Genomic DNA, 26,135 nt, shown 5'->3' with positions numbered 1-26,135 from the left:
TCTGGATGGGGTACGGAATGAAGAAATATCCAAATCAAAGAGCTCAGTGGAAGTATTCACAGAAACACAGGGAGTCATGCAGCGAGAGGAAGGTGGTGTTCAGCTGGAATGAGAGTAATTCTGGGGAACTAGTGAAGAACAAGGCCAGGTGGGTAGAGTGGAAGCTGGCTAGAGCAGAAAATTGAAGAACAATCCCAATTTCTACTTAAGAGGCAATGGGCAACCAGTGCATAGTCCAGAGCAAGAGACATGATTACATGAAGTATTCTAGGAAAATTAGAGGGCTGCTCTAGGGAAAATGTCCCCTTAGATAACTACAAAGGACAATAACATCGCATCTTTTATTTATTTATCTTTTTGTGGTACTGGAAATTAAACCCAGGGACATCCTACCTCTTAGCTACATCCTCAGTCCTATTTTCTTTTATTTTTTTATTTTGAAGCAGAGTCTGAGTTGCAGAGGACCTAAGTTTCTGAGGTTGACTGTAAACCTGTGATCCTCCTGTCTCAGTTTCCCAAGCACTTGGATTACAGGTGTGTGCCACCACACCTAGAAACGCTGCATATTTTAAATTCACAAAGGACATAATGAAAATGGCAACTATTCCTTTAATTATCTTTAAAAATATTTTATGGCTTCAAATTTAAGTTTATAAATATTTACTACAGGAGTTCTATACCATGTCTACAAAGAAAATTTAGTTCTTAGCATCTGAGCAACTGGACAGGCAAGTGGGCCAAGGAGGAGGCTCTCTAGACAGACGCCTTGCAGAGTGATCCTTTCAGGCTGTGAGACCTGCGGTATAAGAAACAGTGACCTGAGACATAGAAGCCAGAGAGAAACCAGGAAACAACGAGGACTCCAGACACACGAGGGGATCACTAGGAGAGCGGGAGGAGATTGAGAGAGGGAGATGGGAGAAGAAAGGGATTCCATGCCGAAAGAGTTCAATAATTCTGGGTTTGTATATGAAGTTATCTGCACCAATGCTATTGCCTATGGGAGGGCAAGAGAGCGGGGTGAGACCTGGAGGGAAACACGCAGTGAATGTTCTATACATGTCTGTTTCTATCACTCTGAATCTCACTATGATGTATATTTACAATGTACCAATAACACTGACAAATAAAATAATGCTATGTACATACACAAAATGAACAATACCAATCTTAATGACGTAGACAAGGAAGGGGAAGAAATGGGGTGGGGCCTGAAGGGAAACATACTAAGTATTGTGTGCATGCATGTATATTTTTATCACACTGTACCTCACTATGATATGCAATTATAATATACCAATAGAAGTTTACTTTAAAAAAAATGGTGATATACTTTGCTGAGGAATCTGACAGTGAGATCCGGTCCAGGAACTTGTGCATTCACAACTGAACGCATTGATGCCGTCGATACAAGTGCCCCCATTCAGACAGGGACTGCTCAGACACTCGTTGACGTTCTCCGTACAGTTGACGCCAGCCCAGCCTGATTCACACTCACACACATAACCAGACACTGTGTCCTACGGGGAAGAAGCATAAGGCCATCAAACAGGTGGAAAGCCAGGGGCCAGAATCATCCAAATGGCAAAGAAAAGTGACGTTACAAGATTATTTAACAGGAGCTGAACTACATCAAGTATTTTTCAGTAGACCAACTAATAATTAAAAAGTATCAATAAAGCCTGGTGAGGTGGCGCAGGCTTGTGATCCCAGCCTTTGGGAGGCCGAGGATCACAGGCAACCCGTCTGTCATCCAGAATGATTACAAGTATCACTCTGCAACAGTCTGTCCGGAGATCCTCCTCCTTGCCCATTTTCTTGAGACCGAAGGATGGCAGTTTGCAGGCAGCTTCAGCTACTTAGTGAGGCCCTTTGTAACACAGGAGACCCTGTTTCAAAATAAAGATGTTCCTCAGAAGTAGAATGCCCCTGGGTTCTATCTCCAGTAACTGCAAAAAAAAGTATCAGTAATAGTTACTAAGAATATGTAGTCATGATTTTGTTGTTGTTGTTGATATTGTTGTTGTTTGTGGTACTAGAGATTGAATCCAGGGGTGTTAAATCTCTAAGGTACACCTCCAGCACTTTTATTTCCTTACCTTTTTTTTTTTTTTTGTGGTACTGGGGGTGGAGCCCAGAGGCTTTCTACCCCTGGGCTATACTCCCAGACCTATTTTGTATTTTATTTGGAAACAGGGTCTCACTGAGTTGCCGAGAGCCTCGCTCAGTAGCTGAGGCTGGCCTCGAACCTGCGATCCTCCTGTCTCCGCCTCCCAAGCGCGGGGATGACCAGCGTGCCCACCGCGCCGGCTTCCTCACTTATTTCAGAAACAGTGTCTTGCTAGGTCTCTGAGAGTCTTGCCACACTACTGAGACTGGCCTCAAATCCGTAATCCTCCTGTCTCTGCCTCCCAAGTACTGGGATTACAGGCATACAACACCACGCCTGGCTTTAAGTAGCCACATTTATTTGAACCAAACTATAGGCTTTATTTACTATTTTGTATATCGCTGAGATTTTTTTAAAAAACAGTTTTAGCCTAGAAAATAAAGCTACGACCTACCAAGTATCTGAGAGTTATTCATTGTTTCTTATCTTAAACATGAATCATTATCTTAAAACTCATGAATCATATAAAAATGTATTTCTTGAAGTGAAACTAAAATTATCAAGGGCCCTGTCTCCCCAGGAAGAACAAAGGACTCACTGTGCATTGACCATTTACACAGGGGTGACTTAGGCAAATGTTACTGAGCTGCAGGCATCCATTTGGCCCATAGCCGTTTCCAGTATATCCTGGGGGACAGGTGCAGAGAGGCAAGAAACCTGTTTAGAAATAAAAACAGAAGTGTAAATTAAACACAGCATCCTTCTCAGTCTAAACTTGGGCTTTGGCATCTGGGTCAGACTCCACCAGCATCAGGTCTACATGTTCCTGCAGGCAGACAGGACGAGGTATAAGGAGAAAATATTAGAGTTTTTACTTTCTGTTTTTTTTTTATTAAAAATGCTAGTAAACATTGCCATGTGAATTTATATGTGAATTGATTCGTTTTTCCTTCATTAGTATGGAACTATTTATTTCAACTGGATTCGTGATGCCTGAAATAAAGACTACACTTCCCAGACTCCCTTTGCAGCCAGGCTTAGCCACGTGGCTCCATTCTAGCCAACAGCAGAGATGAGAGTCCGTGAAGGGAGGTGGCATTTCCTCTTTCTTCCTTTTCTCCTTCTTGTTTGTTGGAACACAGTAATGAATTGCATACGTGGCTTAATTACCATGGGAAATAATTACTAAATTAAATTATGAAAAATAATTTTAAATTAAATGAAAGCAAATCAAATTAAAGTGTATCACTAAAACTTGATTGCACTTTTAAGAAAGCAAGTATGTGGTTTTAGGACATGGATTGTGTGGTTTTATGAATAAGAATGGGTTATTTGGGTTCTTGAATAAGAATTTGGAGGACAACAGATTCTGTTGTGTTTATTTATTTATTTATTTATTTATTTATTTATTTATTTTTGTGTGGTACTGGGATTGGAATCCAGGGGCATTCTACCTCCAGGTGTCACACCAACCCTATTTTTTTATTCTTTATCTTGAAACAGGGTCTCACTGAGTGGTATAGGGCCTCACTAAGTAGTAACTGAGGCTGTCCTCGAATTGCGATCCTCTTTTCTCAACCTCCCAAATGCTGGAATTACAAGGATGAGCCACCATGCCCAGTTTGTTTTTTGTTTGTTTGTTTGTTTATGGATTTATTTTGCGGCACTGAGGATGAAACCCAGGGACATTCTACCTCCGAGCTATACCTCCAGCTCTATTTTTTTTTTTTAATTTTGAAACAGAGTCTCACTAAGTTGCAAAGGGCCTCACTAAGTAGGGGAGGCTGTCTGAGAACCTCAATCCTCCTGTTTGAGCCTCCCAAATGCAGGGTTTACAAGCATGCACCACTACACCCAGCTAGACTCTGTATTTTATTTTATTTTATTTTTTATTCATTTATTTGTTATTTTTTGGGGTGGGAACCCTTCTACCTCTGGGCTACACTCCCAGACCTATTTTTAATATTTTATTTGGAAACAGGGTCTCTTAAGCCAGTGAGGCTGGCTTCAAACCTGCGTGATCCTCCTGTCTCCACCTCCCAAGTGTGGGGATTACAAGCGTGCGCCACCACGCCTGGCTAGATTCTGTATTTTATTTTATTTATTTATTTTTTGGGTGGTACTGGGGTTCCTGGAAACCCTTCTACCTCTGGGCTACACTCCCAGACCTATTTTTAATATTTTTATTTGGAAACAGGGTCTCTTAAGCCAGTGCGGCTGGCTTTGAACCTGCGCGATCCTCCTGTCTCTGCCTCCCAAGCGCGGGGATTTCAAGTGTGCACCACCACGCCCGGCAGGACTCTGTATTTTAAATGTTGGATTGTTTTCCAGGGTTGTATTAAGAGATGCAAGTCCAAAGAGAGAAATGAGGCATTACCTGAAGACGAGGAACAGGATGCTTGTGGGTGGCAGCCTCCATTGTTGGTCAAGCAGATGTCTGTGAGGACACACACTCTTCCGTCGCCTTCATACCCTGATCAAAGCAGAGAGGGGGAGTGAGGAATAATGTCAGGATACGGGAGAAGCCAGGTATGATGGTACATGCCTCTAATCTGAGCACTTTCGAGGCAGAAACAGGAGGATCACAGGTTCAAGACCAGCCTCAGGAACTTAGTGAGACCCTGTTCAGAGGTAGAATGCCCCAATACCACAACAAAAAGAAAAAGAAAATTTAAAAAAATAATATGGGAGCCGGGCGTGGTGGCGCACGCTTGCAATCCTCACACTTGGGAGGCAGAGACAGGAGGATTGCGCTGGTTCAAATTTTAAAAATATAAAATAGGTCTGGGAGTGTAGCCCGGCGGTAGAAGGGCTTCCAGGAACCCCAGTACCACCAAAATAATAATAATAATAATAATAATAATAATAATAAATAATAATAATATGGGAGAAAGAGAATGATAAGCTAAGAATCCGTCATCAAACTAGAAGATATGAATATATAAAGTGTCATAAACAAATACAATTCTATAATTGAGGAAAGGAGTGACAATAATTAGTACTGGCTTTGTAAACAATGTTCTAGATTATTTTAATAAAAAAAGCTATATGTGCTAAACTACTAAGTCTACTACAGGTAGACTTAGGGCTGACACAAAGAAGTTGACATCTCAATTTCAGTGACTCATTCTTAGAGGTAAATTGTTGGAGAACTTCAAAATACTGTCACTTTATGTTATTATGAAGCCAAGGTTTCAGTCTATCCCTTAGGACTCTCTGAACTTCTTGGTACTAATTCGGTTCACGTTAGAGAGTGGCAGCAATGACTTGTTCCCAGAAAACAAAGGAAAATAACATGTATTATATGCCTGCAACTTGGTAAACCTTAAATGTAAAACTTTCCATAAATACATTAATAAATTATGTGGGAATAATAAAGCTGTAGATCTGAGATTCACACAGAAAAATGTTTAAATTCTGCACCATGTCAATTTTCAGAGGCTTATTGTTTGCTATTGTATTAAAATTAATTCATTAGTCAATTGATTTGCAGCACTGCAGCTTGAGCCCAGGACCTTTCACATGCCAGGCTGGTACACTACCACTGGCTACATCCTTTATTTCTTTCTTATAATGTAGTGATACTACTGTGTCCTGAAATAGCAAGTAAAATGTTTCTATGGTTCAGTTTATTATCCTAGACGGCAATCACATTTAACCAGGTGCTGAGTACATGTATATTTCTATCACATTGAACCTCAAAATGATGTTTCATTACCATAAAACAATAAAAGCATATTTAAAACATATAAACTGGGTGTGGTGGCACATGTCTATAATTCTGGTATTTAGAATGCTAAGATAGTAGGGTCCCAGATTTAAAGCCAGCCTCAGAAACTTACTGAGCTCCTGTTTTCCAAATAAAAAAATAAAATAGGGCTATGGGTGTAGCTCAGAGGTAAAATGCTCCTGGCTTCAAACCCCACACACAAATACATACACACGCACACACACGCACACACATACAAAACTGTCATATCACTATCCTGGGGAATGTGCCATGTACATTTGAAAAGAATATGTATTCTATAGCTATTGGATAAACCTTTCTATATGTCTATTATGGGGGCTGACTGGGCGAGGTGTGCATGTATGTCTACAAAAGTTTGTATCCCACTATGATGTATGAATACAGTGCACCAGTAAAAAAAAAAATTAAAAAAATGTATTTGATCTAAAAAAATAAAATAAAATGGAGCCCGAGATTCTGTTTTCAGATGTGTGTACTTCTGGTAATGGTGGCAGGAAAGCTAGAGCGGTACCTGGCGGGCAGTCCTCACAGCTGAAAGATCCAGGGGTGTTCACACACCCAACGAGCGGAAGGAGAGAGCAGCCGCCGTTATTGATTTCACATTCATTGACATCTTGACAATCATATCCATTTCCATGCCAGCCTAGAAAAAAATAGATGACTTGAAAGATTAGCTCTGTAGGGTTGAAAGAGTTAAAACAAGAGTTTTAACCAGAGTTAAAAACATAGAAAACTGGCTCTACTCTTTGGTAACTGACCTTCAAGATTGTGGCTATTTGCAAGTTTTACTTGTCACCAAGCACTAAGAGTGGGAAGTCACTGAATGTTACCTCAATTTTTTTCTAGTTTTGCAAAATCTAAACCCATAACATGAAGGAAACCACCAAACCAGAAGTCACCAAGTGAGGAGGTAGCTGTGTGGGGTTCCTTGGTGAGGCAGAGTTGTGGCAACTCAACTCAGATCCAGAGCCAGGCAGATCTGGGTTTGAATCCACATTACTTAAAACCTCTGAAGTCCTGGGAAAGTTATTTGACCTCTCTAAGCCTCGATTTCATATGTGAAAAAATGCAGGTAATACCCAATTCCTACCATGATGTGTTGTGTTGTAGTTACAAGAATTAAAATAACAATTGCTCGCACTTACACAGTGCCTTAAGGATTTCCTAAAGAATGGCTGCTGATATATAGATTCATGTTCTACTTTCTAATAACATCCAGGGAGTAGAGAGCCTTGGGAACGCCCTGAAGTCTGGCCATGGCTCGCCAGTGCACCCAGGACAATGTTGGTCCACAGTAGGCAGCTTACAATGTTTTGAATGGGTGATGGTGATTCACACAGTGAGGTAGGCGGTCTCTGAGTACAAAGACTGCTTCCTGCAACGCAGGATACGGGCTCCCCCAGAGATCTCTGTAGAGCTCTGATAGAGTTGGATATCTCCACGTACAGCGAGGACACAGGGTGCTCAAAGCACACACCCAGACATCTGGACTGCAGATACAGAGAGGTCAAAGAATCCTTAGCCAGGTAAAGTAGTGCACACCTGTAACCCCAGTACTTGGGAGGTTGAGAAAGGAGGATCACGGGTTTGAGATCCATGTCAGCAATTTAGTGAGGCCCTCTGCAAATGATCCCATTTTAAAATTAAAAATAGTAAAGCAAGGCAAAATTTTACCCGAGTGTGCAAACACTTGGCTGGTGTAAATGTAAGGCTAGAGTACATGTGTCTTGACAGCATGTCTGGTCAGTTGAGGACCACAGCAATATAAGGTTAAATCTTTAAACTCTAGGCTAACCCTGCCCCAAAGTTTGACTCTGGTACAGTTTTAGACAAACGTTCTACCTCTATTTGCAACTGTTATAGCAGTAAAATGGTCTTGAGCAGAAGTTGGTGGAATAGGACAAGCTCAGGATTCAAACATCTACAAAGCATGGTCTCCTTACACAGCAGTAAGAGAAGGAAACTGGTCCTGCCGCGTAGGCAGCTTAGCGAGCAGAGCTGGATCTGCGGCCCTGGGAACGTACCTGTTGGACAGGCCCCACAGTAGTAAGAGCCTGGAGTGTTGAAGCAAGGCGCGTGCACCGAGCAAGGCGCAGGCTGGAAGCTGCACTCATCTTTATCCAGGGTGCAGGCTGTGCCGTTGGGTGGGGACGTCCACCCAGCATCACAGATGCATCTGTACTTGGGCTGGGAGAATGGCAACAGTATAGAGGAAGACAATTAGGAAAGAGAGCAAGAAAAGCCTTTGGAAATCTCACCCTTATCGTCTAACTTTCATTCCCATCAGGCCAGTTGAGTGGCTTCTCTCTTTCTTCCCATTTCAATTTAGATAAGACCATGGAAAAAATGAAAACACCCTTATTTCAGAGTGAGAGACTCGTATGATTTATCTCAAAAATGCCAAGGAAAAGAGCAACAACAGTCAAGAACTGTAAGTCAATATAATCAAAGCCAATCAACTTAGCTTGCGATGTCTTGTAGAGGAAAAAACACCCAGGTAGGCTCAGACCTTGGAAGAATCACTTGTTTCCTTTCAAAAGTCTCTCTATCCCTTCCCACCCTCTCCTCTCTTTACTCCCCCCATCCCGCTGTGCAATGGGAAGAAAACATTTTCATTACCTGAGTAGAAAATTAAGCCAAGCATGGGAAGGAGGGATAGGAAGGAAATGGGGTGGGGATTGGGTAGGGGCTAACTGGGTGATGTGTGTATGTATGTCTACATACATTTTTTACCCATTATGATGTATGAATACAATGCACCAATAATTTTTTAAATAAAATAAAATAAAGAATTTTAAAAAAAGAAAAATAGAATTAAAACAAAGAACTGAAGTTTTATGAAGAGGCAAACTGGCCAGGCCTGTGACATTGAGAAGGTGAAGAGCCGAGGTCGTGGGACCAGAGCACAGGAATAGCAGGCGGCAGGCTCCTGGAGTCTGCGGCACAGGCCGGGCTCGGGGCCAGGAAAGTCCTGACTCAAAACTGTGCACTGCCTCTGAGAACAAGCCGTCTGAGCTTCGTCACTGTTAAAACTCACAGGCTAAGGGGAGCTAATGTCCCACCCAGAGTCACGAAAGAATAATAAAGATGTTAGTGTTGTATAGAATCAAATCTTAGACCTCTGGGTCCAGGCTTCTGTGTCTCTCACCATCCTGGCCTGTGTCCTGCCAACATGCTAGACGTGGCCTCACCTCTGAGGCTCCTCAGGAGGTGCGCCGGCAGTCAACTCGGGACGGGACATGGCGCCCAGGGCTCCATGGGTCTATCAGGGGAAGGGACCCACCTCTCCCGTCTGCTCCCGGTGCAAGTCCTCACAGATGCCGTGGCCGCAGCGCTCCTCAGAGCCCCCTTCACAGTCATCGTACCTGGACTCACACTGCGGGCCGTACGTTTCTGGGGTGCAAGTACAACTGTTGGTTACACAACAACACAACGTCAGGCTCCAGGCTCCAAGGACAGTGCCTGTCTCTTAGCATCGATAATAATAATAATAATAATAAATACCCAAATAGCAATTTGATGGTGTTAACATGGAGTCATAAAACAGCAGGGCAGATTTACTAGCTGGAGACCTGGAAGAAAAATCACTTTGCTCTGCTCCATGCCAAGGGCCGAATAAAAGAATTATCTTCACAAAGTGGTAGAAAATCATGACTTACTATCTCAGACTACCACTATAAATTCTCCAGGTATCAAGTTATCAAACAGCACTTTCAAAGGTCAGACATCTATAAACCATGGTGTTAGGGCTGGTTCAAGAAGGGTGAAGGAGAGGTCAGCAAGTTCATACATCATCCATTCTATTGGACCAGACAGAAAACACAGGTGGTCTCTCTTTATTTTTTGTATTACAGATTGAGTCCAGGGACATTCCACCTCTGACCTATACCCCTAGCCCTTTTTTAAATTTTTTGTTTGTTTTGAAAAAGGGTATTGCTAGATTGCTGAGACTCTCACTATATTGCTAAGGCTTTCCTTGAACCTGCAATCCTTCTGTCTCAGCCTCCTAAATGCTGGAATTAAACGCATGTCCAATACATCCAGCAAAGTACAGGTGATTTTGATTAAACCAATAACTCCCAGTGTTCTAAATGGTATACACCTGCACAAAGTGTGATGCGCATATGTCAGTCTGTGATAATCATTATTGTATTATAAAGATAATATTTCTTCTAGCTATAAAAGCAACATTTCTTTCATAGTCACATTTTAACTCACAACAAAATATAATTATTATGATACCTAAGCTAGTAATGGGTGGTTTGTTACTAGAATATTTCAGAGCAATAATAATCAAATGAAGAAGGTTGTTTTAAGCCTTTACAATTCTGTATCACTAAGTTACCAAGGGCCTAAATTGCTGAGGCTTGCCTAGAACCTGCAAACCTCCTATCTCAGCCTCCCAAGTACTGGGATTGCAGACTATACCCAGGTACAGGCCTGTAATCCCAATACTTGGAAAGCTGAGACAGGAGGATGACAGGTTCAAGACCAAGCTCAGCAATTTCCTGAGACTCTCAACAACTTACTCTGTTTCAAAAAAATTAATTAATTAAATAAAATAATAAAAACAAAGTATAGCTCAGAGGTTAGGGTTAGGGTAAAGGTTAGTGGTTAGGGTTAGGGTAACAGGTTAGAGGTTAGAGGTTAGAGGGTAGAGGTTAGGTTTAGGCACAGGAAGGCCAGCTGGTGAACTCTACAATGGTAAGGTGTGAGTGACAGTGCAAGTGAGTTTGGCTGTTGGAGAAGATCGGCAACCGGTACCGAGTGTGGCATGCCCATGAAACGATTGCTGGCATAGCTTTTGCATAGAGTCTAAGCAAGAAGAGACCAACAGCTGGGCATGGTGGCACGCGCTTATAATCCCTGCGCTTGGGAGGCGGAGACAGGAGGATCACACAAGTTCGAAGCTAGCTGCGCTGGCTTGAGACCCTGTTTCCAAATAAAATATAAAATAGGTCTGGGAGTGTAGCCCGGAGGTAGAAGGGCTTCCAGGAACCCCAGTACCACCAAAAAGGAAAAGAAAAAAAAGAAGAAGAGACCAAGAAATATGGCCAGAGATGGAAAGTAAGAATGTGGTGAACAACTTGCCATGTGTTCACTAGGGTTGTCAGACTTAGCAAGTAAAATATAGGCTGAGAAGTTAAATTTGAATTTAAAATAAATATTTAAGTGTAAATATGATTCGCATGATTTATGACATCACTGTATATTGATATAAAAGATGTCTCATTAATAAATCACATTTTTTGAGTGTTCTAAGATTGCTTTTTTTATTAAAACAAAGCTACACACTTTTCAAAAGAAGAAATAAACATATGAAGACATAATTAACATCATTGTCAATCTAGGAAAATGCAAATCAAAACTACATGAGAGCCAGGCTTGGTGGTGCACATTGGTAATCCCAGCATTCGGGAGGCTGAGACAGGAGGATTATGGTTCATGGCCAGCCTCCGCTACTTAGTGAGGCCCTTTGCAACTCAGTGAGATTCTGTTTCAAAATAAAGAATAAAAAAATACAGCTGAGGGTGTAGCTCGGAGGTAGAATAACCTTGGGTTCCATCCCCTACACCGCCAAAAATAAAAGTTGGGATATATTAATATTCAGTAGTTGCTGTAACATCCCCAACACCACACACACACACACACACACACACACACACACACACACACACACAAAACTACACAAGATTCCATCTTGCTCCAGTTAGAATGGCCATCATCAAGAACACAAACAATAATAAATGCTGGTGAGGATACAGAGAAATAAGAATACTCTGTCGGTGGGACTGCAAAGTAGTGCAGCCACTACGGAGATCAGTGTGGAGATTTCTCAAAAGATGGGGAATAAAACCACAGAATGACCCAGTGATACCACTCCTGGGCATCTTTCCAAAGGAAGTTAAATCAGAATACTATAGAATATTATATGCATATTCATAGCAGTGTTATTTAAAACAGCCAAATTATGGAACCAACGTAGGTGTCCATCAACAGGTGAACGGATCACAAAACTATGGTATATACACGCAATAGAATTTTACTCAGCCATAAAGAAGAAAAACTCTCGTCATTTGCAGGATAATGGATAGAACTCGAGAATATTATTCTAAGTGAGATTAGCCAGTCTCCAAAAACAATAGCTATATATTTTTTCTTACATGTGGAAACTAGACAGAAATTTGGAATCAAGGGTAATATCAGGTAGAAGAGTAGGGACTGCAGTGGCATGAGAGAGGTGAGAAAGGGGTTTAAAGAAGGTAGTAGGAGACGGAGATATAACGAGTATAGCAGTCGAAATAATGCTACATATGCATACAACATTAGCAATTCCAACCTCAAACTCACGGACAGGGGAGGGGAGGGAAGTGTCCGTGTGTTGTGTGCATGTATATTTCCTGTCAATCTATACCCCAGTATGATGTACAATTACAGTGCACCAAATAAAAGTATAGAAACAAGGCCACATGTGAATGACAACAAATGCTTAAACTTCACAAGCAATTCGCCTGCTCTTTCCTGACTCATAGCTACTTATCTTCCCCTCATTTTTTCCATGCTTTTCCTCCTCTACCTCCTCCCTCTCTTTCTCTGTTTTCCTTACATAGAATATTTTAAAGAGAATTTTATTAGATGTGGGGTGATTACAAAATACTACAACATTTCATATAAATATATGAGCATTCGATCCAGCTGGCCTTATTGCTAAAACTTTATTTCTACATCACTGCCTAAACCTACCCCATTTTTTAAATCATAAAACCAATTATTATAAATTTATAAGTCCATTTTCTACTTTCTTTTTCTATGTCTCTTTATGTATGAGAAGTCTGAGTGTTTGAGAACCCCTGGGACAAGACAAGCCAGGTTTAAATCCTGATCAAGAGCCGGCGTGGTGGTGCACGCTTGTAACCCTTGTACTTGGGAGACTGAGACAGGAGGATCACAGGTTTGAGGACAGCCTCAGCAATTTGGTGGGGCTCTCAGAAATCAAGTAAGACACTGTTTCCAAATAAAAAATAAAATAGGTCTGGGTGTGTATCTTGGGGGTAGAATGCCTCTGGATTCAATTCCCAGTACCGAAAAAAAAAAAAAAATATATATATATATATATATATATATATATATATATATATTTACTAACTCATGAGCACTATTTTTGTACTGCATTCTGAAGGCAGTGCTCTGTAGGAAGTGCTCAGAAGATTGTGTCTATCATAACACTGAGCACTTAACATATTGGACTATGACTGAAGATTGAGGGATGATTCTGGTTCTTAGGACTAAAAACCAGAGGAAAATTCTCTCTCCTTAACTGTCTCTTCCTTCTCCATTACTACGTTCACTTGGAGATCAGTAGATGTTAACTCTATACTCTTCTTTAGCCAGATACAATGTAGATATTTTTAATTTAAATTTAGATAATGGCAGGAAAAGAAAGGAGGAGAGAGAAAGAAAGCCAAGGAAACCATAGGCTTCTTGCTCTGATCTTCAGAAACAGTCCCAATTTATGGACGTATGTTGGCTGCCTACGACCACAGAAGTAATGACTGACAGAAGATGAACACACACCTAGGTCTGTGTTAAACCTGCACCTGCATTACCTTCCTGTGTTCTGAAAGGTAAATTTGTATGAAGTCTTTGAATTTGTATGTGTCTTCTTAACATAGCAGTGTTTGCATGCAAAATATATTTCCAAGGTAACTTGATACAGCAAATTATATATTTCCTATGTGAAATAAAATTTATATATACATCTTTTAAAGCTATCTTAATGATTATCCCTGCCCGAGTTCTTCCCTACTATGTGGTACTGAAGTCATTTCGTACACTTTCGTTGGTGTGTTGTAATTCTAGAGCATCCTGAGGTATAGAGCGGTAGCAACCGGCATGCACACAGCTCCTGAAGACAGTTTTTTAATTTTTTCTTTCCCCTTTAGAGTTATTATAATAAATTTTTTAAACAAATTTTTTATTTTTTATTGCTGATTTGGTTCCAGCAGAATAAAACCAGGCTTTCAAACTTCAAAACACTACAGGTGCATTTGGTACTTGAGAGGAGGTCAAATAGACTTCCATAGTCATCATTTAACTTGCGCTAGAGTCCAGGGTTCAGTATTAATGTACTGGTTAACTGAGAGAGATAATGAGCTTAATATCTAACTAACCCGAGCTAAAGCCAGATTATCCTCATTGTTTGACCTCAGCGTGTTTTAAAACCCACTGGTGATAAGAATGAAAATAAATAAGATGAAATATACTGATAATCATCATGTTTCTGGAGAAAAATAAAACCTAACCAATGCATTTTTCCATAAAAAGCCTTTAGAACAGAACTCTAAACACACAGCATACATGACAACCCCTCAGGGCTGTCTTAAATGCAACCTAAACAGGGAAACAATGAGAACCAATTCTTTAGACTAAAGAAGCCACAATAGTATTGATAAATGGCAAAATAGTATTATGTTGTCTAAAGCAGTTGGGGTCAAAACACAATAATTAGTAGGAAAATAGGATTTCTTTTGTTCTACTCTTATTGCTATAAAAAAGTTTATCAAAAGTAGTAGCCAGGCATAGTGGTGCACGCTTGTAATCCCAGTACTTGGAAGGCTGAGACAGGAGGATCGCAGGTTCAAAGCCAGCCTCAGCACCTTAGTGAGGCCCTCTGCCAATTAGTGAGAGCCTGTTTCCAAATAAAATATAAAATAGGTATGGAGGTGTAGCTTGGAGGTAGAAAGCCTCTGGGTTCCATCCCAGTGCTACAAAAAAAAAAAATTGTCCATGAATCAGGGCTCTCAATTAATTAGTATTTTTATAGTGCTTTATCTTTTCAAACGTCTTTACAATTATGATTAATCAATTCTGTTAAAAGTTTCATTTTCCTCCCCAAGTAAATTGGCTCAAAGAGTTAAGAAAACTGAAGCAAGCCTCAAATTCAAAGCAAATGTTGCCCATTAGGACCAATTTTTGCAGGTACAGATGACTCGATATTGGCTCAAGTTTTCCCTTAGGAAATGTGTGTTGAAATTACCCAAAGAGGTTTCAAATCGCACTGAAACTACTGATTAACAAGGACATCACCTTACATAATTAATAGAACTCAAAAAATGTCTAAGTTTTCAGTGCTTCATTACATACGATTACACAGTGCAAGAATTAAATTTCATACTCATGAACTTGATTTCATTCTATGTCTTTAAAAAATCACAGGTAGATGCCCGGATTAGAATATTTAAAGTATATGTAACTAACAGGGAGTCAAGGCTTTGTATTATCATATCGTGTGCCTCTCCCCATATCAAGAGGCAGAAACCAGTTGTGGCTGTTCTGAGCTCGAATGTCCTCCAGCAAATGGATGGAGGGCAGAGACTAGAAATCGAAATCATTCCCAGAGTCAGCGTAAGGAATCAGAACTGCTCTCACAGAGTGAACCCACTGCCTGGAAATGCAGTTCTTGTCTCTATGCAGGAAAATGGACGGAACTAGAGAATGTTCTGCTAAGTGACACCAGCCAGCCTCAGAAAGGGAAGGGAAGCCGGGTGTGATGGCGCAGCTTGTCATCCCAGCATTCAGGAGGCTGAGACCTGGGGATCGCGGTTCACGGACAGCCTCAGCTACTTAGTGAGACCCTGTTTCAAATGAAAAAATAAAAAATAGGGCAGGGGGTTTAGCTCGGAGGTTGAATGCCCCTGGGTTCCATCCCAGACACGCAATATATAATTTTAAAAAGTAAGTAAGTGAAGGGCTGTAGGTTTTTCTCATATGTGGAGAAATTAGGGGAAAAAAGAAACTAAATAAATGAGAGATTCCAGGAAAACAGAGGAAGGGGGTCAAGGAAGGGAAGTGTGTGTATGAGAGGAGGAGTTTAATGAAGAAAATAGTATGATGTTATGTACATATATAAAATTTTCAACACCAATCTCAATAACATGAACTGGGGGAAATAGAGAGGGTTGGAATCCGGAGGGAAACACACCGCCTGCTGTGTGTGCTGTTTCTATCACTCTGAACAAAGCACCAAGAAAGGTATATTTAAAAAGAAAAAACACAGTTTGAAACAAAATGGTTCTCTCTCTCTCTCTCTCTCTCTCTCTCTCTCTCTCTCTCTCCCTCCCTCCCCCTCCCTCCCCCTCCCTCCCTCTCTCTCTCTCTCTCTCTCTCTCTCTCTCTCTCTCTCATCTCTCTATCTCTCTCTCCCTCCCTCCCCCTCCCTCCCTCCCTCCCTCTCTCTCTCTCTCTCTCTCTCTCTCTCTCTCTCCCTCCCTCCCTCCCCCTCCCTCCCCCTCCCTCCCTCCCTCCCTCCCTCTCTCTCTCTCTCTCATCTCTCTATCTCTCTCTCCCTCCCTCCCCCTCCCTCCCTCTCCCTCTCTCTCTCTCTCTCTCTCTCTCTCTCTCTCTCTCTCTGTCTGCCCCCTCATATGTATCAAATTGAACCAGAAATGAACCCTTGATATGTAGCACATGCTTGTAAATGGTATTACAAGCGTGCGCCACCACGCCCGGCAGAGGGTTTCATTTTGAAGTGAGCTTGCTCCAGTCTTTTGGATTATTTATTTTTTTCATAATTTGTATCCTCAAACACTGCAGGTATTTTGGAAAGTGCTAAAGTTTTTATTCTTTTATTATTCAACTGTAAGAAAATCTGTAAAATGATCAAAGTTCAAAATGTATAACATTTTGAATTTCTGAATATTGTATTTTTATGGTAAGGAATGGCAGGACCATTGCTTTCATTAAAATAATAATATAAAAAAGCTCAGACTCTTCCTAACATCCCAGGTCCTTTTGCACCATGCAGAGGCACTTTGATTATGTAACATTAAGTTTAAGGTAGCAGTGGTTAATTTCCGTTTGCATAATGATTGAACTCATAAACATGTCCACCAGAGGTTTGAATGTGTTAAGTTTATAACCTATAGTGAGCAAAGGTTTTCAAGATCAAATCAAGTTTTTGATTAAACAACAAAAGAATCGATTAAAAAGACAAAGATTGTTTTTTGAGAAAATAATGTCTTAACAGATGACAGGGATAAAAACAAAACTATGACACTTAAATTTGTTGGAAAGAACAGAATTTTTTTTTTTTTTTTTGGCACCGAGGGCTGAATCAAGGGACTTTCTACTCCAAGTTATACCCCCAGCCCTTTTTATTTTATCTATTTTTATTTAAAACAAGGTCTTGCTAAATAACTGTGCACTGGCCTCAAACCTGCGATCCTCCTGTCTCAGCCTCCTAAGTACTGGGATTAAAGGTATGTGTCACCACACTGGCCAGAATATATATTTTTGTAAGAGAATTGAAAAACATGATAGCGGGAGAGAGTAGAAAGACAGCAAATAAATTCTATTAATCCAGTGAGATTATGTCCAAGAGAATTGAGACAATTTGTTCATGCCATCGTAGGACAAATTTCTTGTAAATGTTCACAGAATGTAAGAAACCAGCCAAAATATGGAGGAAGATAATGTCTAGACATTTTTAAGCGACTTTGAGGAACTACACACAATGAAATTTGATGATGATCCATCATAAATTTCTGGACTTGATTATTTGTTGTCATTATTGTTGCTACTGTATGGACATTCTGCCTCCAAGCTACACGCCCAGCTTTTTTTTAATATTTTTTTTGAAACAGGGTCTCACTGGGATGCTGAAGATCTTGCTAAACTGCTGAGGCTCCTGGCCTTGAATCTGATTCTCCTGTCTCACCCTTCCAAGTACTGGGATTACAGGCATGTGCCACCACACCTGGCCAGGACGTGATTACTAAAAAGGTAATGTGTTGGCCAGCATGTCTCTGATGGCCCACATTCCTGAAGTGTGAGGAGGGACTGGGGGCACTATGACCCTCACTCAGGTTAGGGAGGGAAGGGAAGGTTTCCCTGGAAAGGTGACATTATTGCTGAGCAGGAAAATGCTGTGGGTTAGTCATTTGACAAAATAAATTAGAAAAGATAGAGCTGCGTGGGGATTGTAGTCAGGGACCTTGTGGCTAATTGAAAAAAAGAAAAAATGTCATCCAAATGTTTTGGATGACATTTTTATGCCTCATTGGATGGAACTATCTTTACTAAAGCCGTGAGCTTGCTAATCTATGAGGTGTCCAGCTGTGGTATGTCGGGATGGCGGCATGCCCCTTCTTCAAGGCTGCCTCTTCCACACTCAGACCCTGACTAATGCTCAGGCCATCTTGCCAGTTTTAGCACTTTCTACCCATTACTCAGGATGCTGGAGAAAGGATTTTTTTCTCAGGGTGAGAGTTGGGGATTCCTTAACTTTTGCTCACCTAAGTAAAAGTAACTGTGCATATGTTTAATAAGAGGCATAAATTACCCCCATGGAGTACCTAGTTTTACTGGTAATATAGTAAATTTTGAACGTTTTTACTCTGGATATTTTAACCCTTCAGAAATGTACCTGGATATTCACAATCCATATACATAGTTACCTGTAACTCCCCACTGTATTCACACACGTGGCTCCGTTCTGGCAGCTCCAGGGTGTCCCTGAGTAAACTACACACTCATTAACGTCATCTGCGCAGAGAGGGCCCTGCAGTCACGTAAAGAGCAAAGTCAGGTGCCACCGCGATAGAGACAATTGAGGGCCAATCATCATAAAGCATGTATAAGGATAGAGACATCGGGGCCAATCATCATAAAGCATGTATAAGGATAGAGACATCGGGGCCAATCGTCATAAAGCATGTATAAGGATAGAGACATCGGGGGCCAATCATTATACAGCATGCATAAGAAGTTACATGTGGACAGTGCATACATCCTCAAATGCAAATATGATAATACTAATGTTCACCTCCGCCAGCCTTCCTCTAGAATGCTCTGCGACCTGACTGAACCGAAGAGCTCTTCTTGGGCTCACAGTGGTCACACAAGGTAATTCCTTCTCCAGAGCAGTACACTTCACAAAGCTGCTGAGCCTCTGGAGACTTAACAGTTTTGTTGTTGCTAATGTGAAGGCTGGGGACATTTTTGCCCTTATCAGAAGAGGGCAAGAACACTTACATAGGTGTGTCATATGTTTTAAATCAATGCTATCAGAAATATCATGCCCTACCATGCACCCATAAAGCATAATACAAAGTTATACCTTGAGCCAGGCATGATGGCGCACGCTTATAATCCCAGGATTGGGGGACTGAGACAGTAGGATCACAGGTTCGCGACCAGCCTCAGCCACTTAGTGAGGCTCTCTGCAACTTAGTGAGACCCTGTTTAAAAATAAAACTTAAAAAATACAGCTGGAGGTGTAGGTCTGAGGTAGAATTCCCCTGGGTTCCAACCCCAGTACCTCAAAAAAAAAAGTTATAGCTTTACAAACTTCATATTTTAAAATATTTAATATATATAAAATAATATATTCATAATTTTAAAAACAATGGTGGGAGGGATTGAACTCAGGAACAGTCTACCTTTTAGTTACACCCCAAGCTCTTGCTATTTTTCATTTTGAAACAGTTTCACTAAGTTGCTGAGGCTGGTCTTTAACTTGAAATCCTGTCTCCGCCTCCCAAGTGCCAGGATTATAGGCATGTACTACCACACCCGGCTAAATTTTTGACAAAATAAAATAAATTATACACACACACACACACACACACACACACACACACACACACACATTATACATTGTGTTTTTCCATGGAGCTCTTCAATCAGGTGAGCCCCTTTTTCAGATGACATAGTATCCGTGGGTTGTCCAATCAGATTTGCCATCATTTGGCATACGGGGTATAATTCACTCTGATTCCAGAGGCCATGCTATCCTACAGACTTTACACAGAACACTGAACGTGTCCAAAGGATTCCAGGGAAACCACAGGGCTCCTCACTGTTTTTAATCAGGGACTATGTGACTCACCTCCCACCATGAGGGACAGTGACAGAAAAAGGAATCGTAGAGGTTGAGGCAGGTTCCTCCATTGTGACAGGGATTGCTGCTGCAAGCTTTCCTGTCCACTGTCTGAAACAAAACAGGCCAGTGAGAGGGTGGCCCTGGCAGTGAGGCAGCCAGAGGCCGTCTCAGAACAGGCCACAGGAGGACTTGGTTTTGGTCCTCATCAGTGGGCTTACAATCCATTACTCACGCCTTCCCGCCGAGATTCCTTAACTCTTTAAGTGTTTTTGTGAGTGAGGCATGAAGAAAGAAGAATCTCACTCCATTCTTTAGAAAAAGTATTGTTTTTCTGAGAAATATATGTCAATAATCAAGAGTGAAGGTTTCATGTGTGGGAATAAAAATGGATATTCCGACTGCACTAAGAAAAAGTGGAAATTTCCCATTCTTTTGCCCATTATTCTTATCTTTGGTACCTCCAGAAAGGCCTTTGAAATCTGATTTCCTTTTACAGCCACCCCGCCTCCCTGGGTTAAGATGACTGAACTCGTTTCACTCCAACCCCCTTTGTTTGAAATGTGGCCAGTAAGATACACCCTCCACCCTTGGGCTCACCTGACCGCTTCAGACCCTTTCAGACCTGAACAGCAAACAGACCTACCTTTGTCTACATGACCTGGGGAATCTTACCTTACGTCAGATACCAGTTTTAATCTTGTAAGATTTTTAATATTGTTGGGCGCTTTGGGGAGGGCACGTGATCATGCAATGAAGCTATTTTATTAATTTTACCTACAGGCTAGCTCTTAGTTTAAATAGGGACAAGAATATTCATTACCTTTATGTGTGTATACAATGACGCACAGGGAAAAAAACCAAGCCCTTTTCCTTTGTTTTACAGATGAAATAGAGAGTCCGAGACCTCTGAGTGGCCCAGTGCCATTTATTAGAGCCTATTCTGTCTCCAGCCTTGTCATAAATCAGGACCATCCACGCAGGAGTCTCGGTGGCCTCTGTTCTCTTCTATTATTCTGTTTGTCTTTACGCCAGTATCATAATGAGCTGCATCCATCAAAAGTTACTATTAGAAACGTTCACCACAAGCTCATTAGAAGTTTTTCTGGTGTACAACAGTGTCCAGGGATTAAAAACTCTAAAACCTTTTGGGGCCCAGCAGGAAGTGAAATCAGCAGTCAGGAGGAAGACAAGAGGGAGTGGCAGAGACTGGTGGCTAAGGAGCTCTTGCCCTGTCTACAGGCAACAAGGCATTCATCCCCAAAAATCATTAAAAACTTTTTCTGAGAGACAGGGAGAAAGAAGATGATCTGAGCTTATTTTGACCTTGTTCCACCCCCAAACCCGCAAAAAACAAAACAAAAACAAAAACAAAAAAACAATAAAGCCCTCAAAATCTTAAATCTGGGGAGATTTTGTGTATTTTTCTGGATAGAAGGTCATGGTTTTTATAAAAAAGTCAAGTCCATCTTCTACAAAAAAAGTTTAAAATCACATAGACCAGTTTGCAATCATGTGTTACAGAATATTTTCCATAAGAAATTTTCAAGTTTAATTACTAACAAATGTAGTTTTAAGAAAAATGGGAATATCTACTCCAGACTTCTGAATTTAATGTGAGAGAGGATATATGGCTTTTCAAAACTCAGTCTTTGTTGCCACAATTAGCAAGCTGAAGTCTCACTAGCTGACCAAGCACAACACGCTTAAACCTACTATGGCATCACTAAAGGGAACCAGTACCAAGGGGGGGGGGGGATGGACTCGGACTGTGAACCTGGAGTCAAGAGACCTCACATTCTCAGTGGCCAGGGGCTGGCCACTTTATCTCTCTTAGATGCAGGTTCCTCATCTGCATCCTAGGAGGAGAACTAAAGTATGGAAAAAGCAAGTCTTTGATATTGATTATATAACTAACCTTCAAATAAGATGCCAACTCTATCAATGTTTTCAGAAAAAAGATTTCTAGCCATTATGACCTTACCTGCTGAAAGCTTTGGAATTTTCTCTCAAGATCCTCAAGCTAATGGGGGAGGGGAGGAGAAAGCATCGATTAGCTGGTTTGAAGGCTTTTCATATGCAGTGTTGAACCCCGTGACGTAGTCCCCTAATGCACCCCAATAGGGACTTACTGTTCCTACTTTCACCGACTTTTCCCTCCTCATTCCTCTCCCCTCCAGGCCTCCCGTTCTTCTTATTCCCTTCCATCACATAGAATTCATTCTTAAAAAGATCTTTTTAAAAGAAGTACTGATAAGCTGACTCATACCTTCTTTGCACACAGTGAAGGGGATTTTCAGTGATTAGCCCCTTTCTCCAATAAGAAGGTTGCTATGGGAACCCGAGCAAGGCTTATGTATAAAACAGGCCCTTGTCATAGCATTTCCTGCCTTCTGTCCATCACCGTTAGAGCTATGCTGCTTAACTAAAAAGCCCATAATTACGACGATAAATCTCTAAAGAGATTCAAAGTTTAGATGTTCCCTGAAAAGTGAATTACTTACAAAGCCGAATTAAGGTGAAATCATTTTACTCTGAGGAGATGGACATCAGACTTACCTTGGAGTTAAGTTGATGGATTTGGCCAGATATATTTTGAGGCAGACCAACTACATTCCTTGTTAAATCTACAATATCATCTTTGTTTTTCTGGATCTAATTTTTAAAAAAATGAAAGAAGAAAAAAGAAAGAATTCTAGTGAGAAAATCATGTGCATCTCATAGGAATATAATAAAAAAAAACCTTGAGTGGGATTCTATTTTAAGCACTAAGATCTTGCTTATTATAAAAAAAAAAACCCAAAGCAATGCCATGTATAATAAACACTAGACCAAAATAGCCATGGCATAATTCCACTTACCCTTTTCAGTAACAAGAATTGATATATTCTCTATTTGCATTTTTTCACTGATAATTGCTTAGGGTGACTTTTAAGAAGCTTGGCTGGGAATCAGACTCTTCTGGTTTTAATCCTTGGCCTAGCCACTTACTGTGAGTCTCAGGCAAATTATTTAACTGCCTTAGGGTAGCTTTATGTCTCTTCTGAATGGAGTAATGATAAAGCCACTTCACTGGGCTGCTGTGAGGGTCAGAAAAGATCCCGTGCATCAACTTCTACAGTTAGCACTGACCCACAGTAAGCTCTCAACAAAGCAGCTCTCTACTGTGACTCATATGCAAGTATGCTGCAGTAAATACTGATGCAAAAACATTCGAAAGGCATGAGAGCAATTGGACAGTGCTGTTCTGTGGCAGGTGTAAGGTTGCCACAGCAACACCTCTCTCTGGTCCCCTCCTCTGTGCCTGCCTCGTGGGGTTCTAGTACTGTGCTCTGCAGCATCTCTGACTAAGGTGGACTTCCCTGATCAGCGAGCCATTCCTGCTGGCAATCCTCCCTCTACCCACCACTAACCCTAGCTCATTGCTCTTTACAAAAAAATCATCTTGCTTCCAATTACATTCTGTGTGCTAAAGATTGAAGGCACAGCCATTCAATTATTTCACAATACAAGGATACATAAAATAATGTCAGTGGGTTTCCAGTGTATACCTGATGTAAACATTCACTGAGGTCTTCATCATTTAATTTAATTTTTCCCAGGGATCCAGTTCTAAATTCAATGTCTTGGGTAGATCCTGTAATAAACACTAAATTTCCTTTCTCTGAAGATATACGAGGTCTATATAAAACAAACACAGAATGCATTAGTTATTAGCACATAGAATTTTCAAACCTAAACAAAGTTTCTCACTGACTATATGCTTATCTGCTACTTCTTCCTCTGTAAATTTCCTGGAGATATTTCCTGGTAATCTTGTACTTGACTTTTTTGCCCTTTTCTTTTTCCTTTTTTCCTCTTTCTTTTTCTTTCTTTCTTCCTTTCTTTCTCTTCTTTTTTTTTTTTGTCTCAGTCTCCCAAATGCTTGGATTATAATAAGCGTGCCCCATAATGCCTGGCTGTACTTAGATTTTAAGCAAATGATAACTTCTGTATAATAAAATAATTTTAGTTGGGCATGATGGCAGATGCCTGTGACTCCAGTACTTGGGAGGCTAAGACAGGAGGATCACAGGTTCACAGGCAGCCTCAGCAACTTAGTGAAGCCCTCAGCAATCCAGTGCGACCCATTTTCAAAGTAAAAACATAAAACAGGGCTGGGGGTGTAGCTCAGAAGCAGAATACCTCTGGGTTCAATCCCCAATACCACATACACACACAGTAATTTCATTTATCAGTCCAAATGATTTTCCCTGTTGGCTATTTCATATCACCATTCCCTCAAGAAAAATTGCACTCGGGCTCATCTGGCTATACTGGTGAAACCTGCAAGGAACCACCCTAGTGCATCCGCAAAGGAGACCCACGAATCTGCTTACTGTTGGAGATCGGCGTTCCTCTTTTGCTGCTGCAGCCCAAGTCCTCCAGCTTCACCATCTAATTCAGCAAATGTCAACAGAATAACCACACTCCAGAGGAACGGCGAGGACATGTTCCTCGCCCGTCTGCTGGGTTGGCAGGTAAGGAGGCCACTCTAACCACTGAGTTTGGGAGTCTGTATAACAGCAGAGCAGGCAGGTGTACTTTGACCAGTGGAACATCTTGTTAACTTTTCAGTCTTTTCTTCTTTGCTCAAGAAGGCTAGGTTATTTTCTCTTCCCTCAGGAATGTAAATGATCTCAGATCTTCAGTACTCTTCAACTTGTGAGAGGTCAAAATCTACCTTAAGTGATGCACAACTTAATCATTATTTGCTTGACCTTTGAAACACTTACTATGAGTAGCTTTGGAAACATCCACTAACAGCAATCCTTGTTTTGGGAGCACTCACATTTGAGGCTGGGAAGAATGAATATTCCCATGCAGAGGGAGTTGGACTCTTAACTTGTGCCATGTACAAAAATTGATGCAAAATGGCTTGATGATTTAAATCTAAAAGATGTATCTATAAAATGCTTAGAAGAAAGAACAGGGAAGGCCTCATGGCCTTGGAGTTGGTAATAATTTCTTGGGTCTGACACCAAAAGCACAAGCAACAAAAGAAGAAAGCACAAACAAACAAAGGATTACATTATTAACAGAGTTACAAGGTAGCTCATAGAATTGGAGAAAATATTTCCAGATCTATCAGATTTGTTGCCTTCAAAAATTCAGTAAGACAATCTGTGAAAATTTGAAGAGTAGTTTGATATTATAGGGACGTTCTCCTTCTCCTCCTCCTACTCTTTCTCCTTTTTGTGGTCCTGAGGATTGAACCCAGAGGCATTCTACCTCTGATCTATACTCCTAGCCCTATTTTGTTTTTTATTTTGAAACATGGTCTCCCTATGTTGCCGAGGGCCTTGCTAAGGTGCTGTGGCTGGCTTCTCCTTCCTCTTCCTATTCTCCCTCCTCCTCCTCCTCCTCCTCCTCCTCCTCCTCCTCCTCCTCCTCCTCCTTTTTCTCCTTTTTTAAAATCTTTCTCTTCATGTTTCCCTCTGATTCTGTGCTGGAACTATAGAAGCCATTTGGGAATAATAGAAATTTTTTACATCTTTTCTATTTTTTTCAGTATTGGGGATTACCCAGGGGTGTTCTACCATTAATCTACACCTGACATTTATTTATTTATTATTTATTATCTATAGACAGAGTCTCACTAAGTTGCCAAGCCTGGCCTAGAGCTAGCGAACCTCCCACTGTAGCCTCCTGGCTCACTGGGATTACAGGCTTGTACTACCTTGCCCAGAGGAAATGTTCTATCTGCGGATTGTGAAATCAGTTGTTGATGTGTTCCATCTTTCCATCAGCACTTAAGCCATTAAAACTAAACAGAACCCTATTTGAGGAACAACTCTATAAAAGCTTCATTCTTAAAAAATTAGTAAATAATATTGGTTAATATTCATGTGTTTCTGAGGAGAAAACTCATCAGGTAACATAGCATATATTGCTTCTTCTATGATACTCAGACATTTGCTGGGTTCTATTTTCTTTAAACCCTCTGAATTTCTCTTGTATAATCCTGTATAATCTCTTGTATCTGGTTCTTGTACTCAGTATCGGGCTTCTGCAGTCCACTCCTCCTGTAGCGTGCACATTAACTGGCTCCTCGTTATGACCATGTAGAGTTCGGTCGTACTTCATCCTCTGCCTGCTTGCTTACTCCTCATCCGTGGACAAACTTGAGCTGTATCCAGTTTGGGACAATTATAAAGATTGCCACAGACACTTTTTTTATTTTTTATTGGTGCATTGTAGTCATACATCTTAGGGGATAAAAGATGGTGGAGACGTACATGCACACATCACCCAATTAGCCCTTACCTAATCCCCACCTCATTCCCTCCCTCCAATCCCTCCTTCCCATGCTTGGCTTAGTGATTGACTTTGATATATTTGTTTAAGTACATCTT

General features: G+C 41.0%; 1 protein-coding gene across 1 annotated transcript in view; it reads right to left on the bottom strand.

The window, feature by feature from the left end:
* The window catches only part of CUBN (cubilin), a gene marked incomplete at both ends in the record, with an annotated part of 282,744 nt that extends 258,512 nt beyond the window's left edge, over window positions 1–24,232 (bottom strand). Inside the window, 12 exons of the mRNA XM_080716933.1 lie at window positions 1,334–1,520; window positions 2,709–2,827; window positions 4,488–4,583; window positions 6,373–6,504; window positions 7,886–8,048; window positions 9,145–9,271; window positions 18,317–18,420; window positions 19,750–19,851; window positions 21,725–21,763; window positions 22,300–22,395; window positions 23,292–23,421; window positions 24,120–24,232. Coding sequence (XP_080573059.1) covers window positions 1,334–1,520; window positions 2,709–2,827; window positions 4,488–4,583; window positions 6,373–6,504; window positions 7,886–8,048; window positions 9,145–9,271; window positions 18,317–18,420; window positions 19,750–19,851; window positions 21,725–21,763; window positions 22,300–22,395; window positions 23,292–23,421; window positions 24,120–24,232 — 1,408 coding nt within the window. The remainder of the gene's footprint in view (window positions 1–1,333; window positions 1,521–2,708; window positions 2,828–4,487; window positions 4,584–6,372; window positions 6,505–7,885; window positions 8,049–9,144; window positions 9,272–18,316; window positions 18,421–19,749; window positions 19,852–21,724; window positions 21,764–22,299; window positions 22,396–23,291; window positions 23,422–24,119) is intronic.
* Window positions 24,233–26,135: the final 1,903 nt, after the last annotated feature.

The sequence above is a fragment of the Muscardinus avellanarius genome (assembly GCF_963383645.1).
Source record: "Muscardinus avellanarius genome assembly, chromosome: 20".
NCBI lineage: Eukaryota > Metazoa > Chordata > Mammalia > Rodentia > Gliridae > Muscardinus > Muscardinus avellanarius.
The sequence above is the reverse complement of the archived record's forward strand: the minus strand, read 5'-3'. Positions and strand labels throughout refer to the sequence as shown.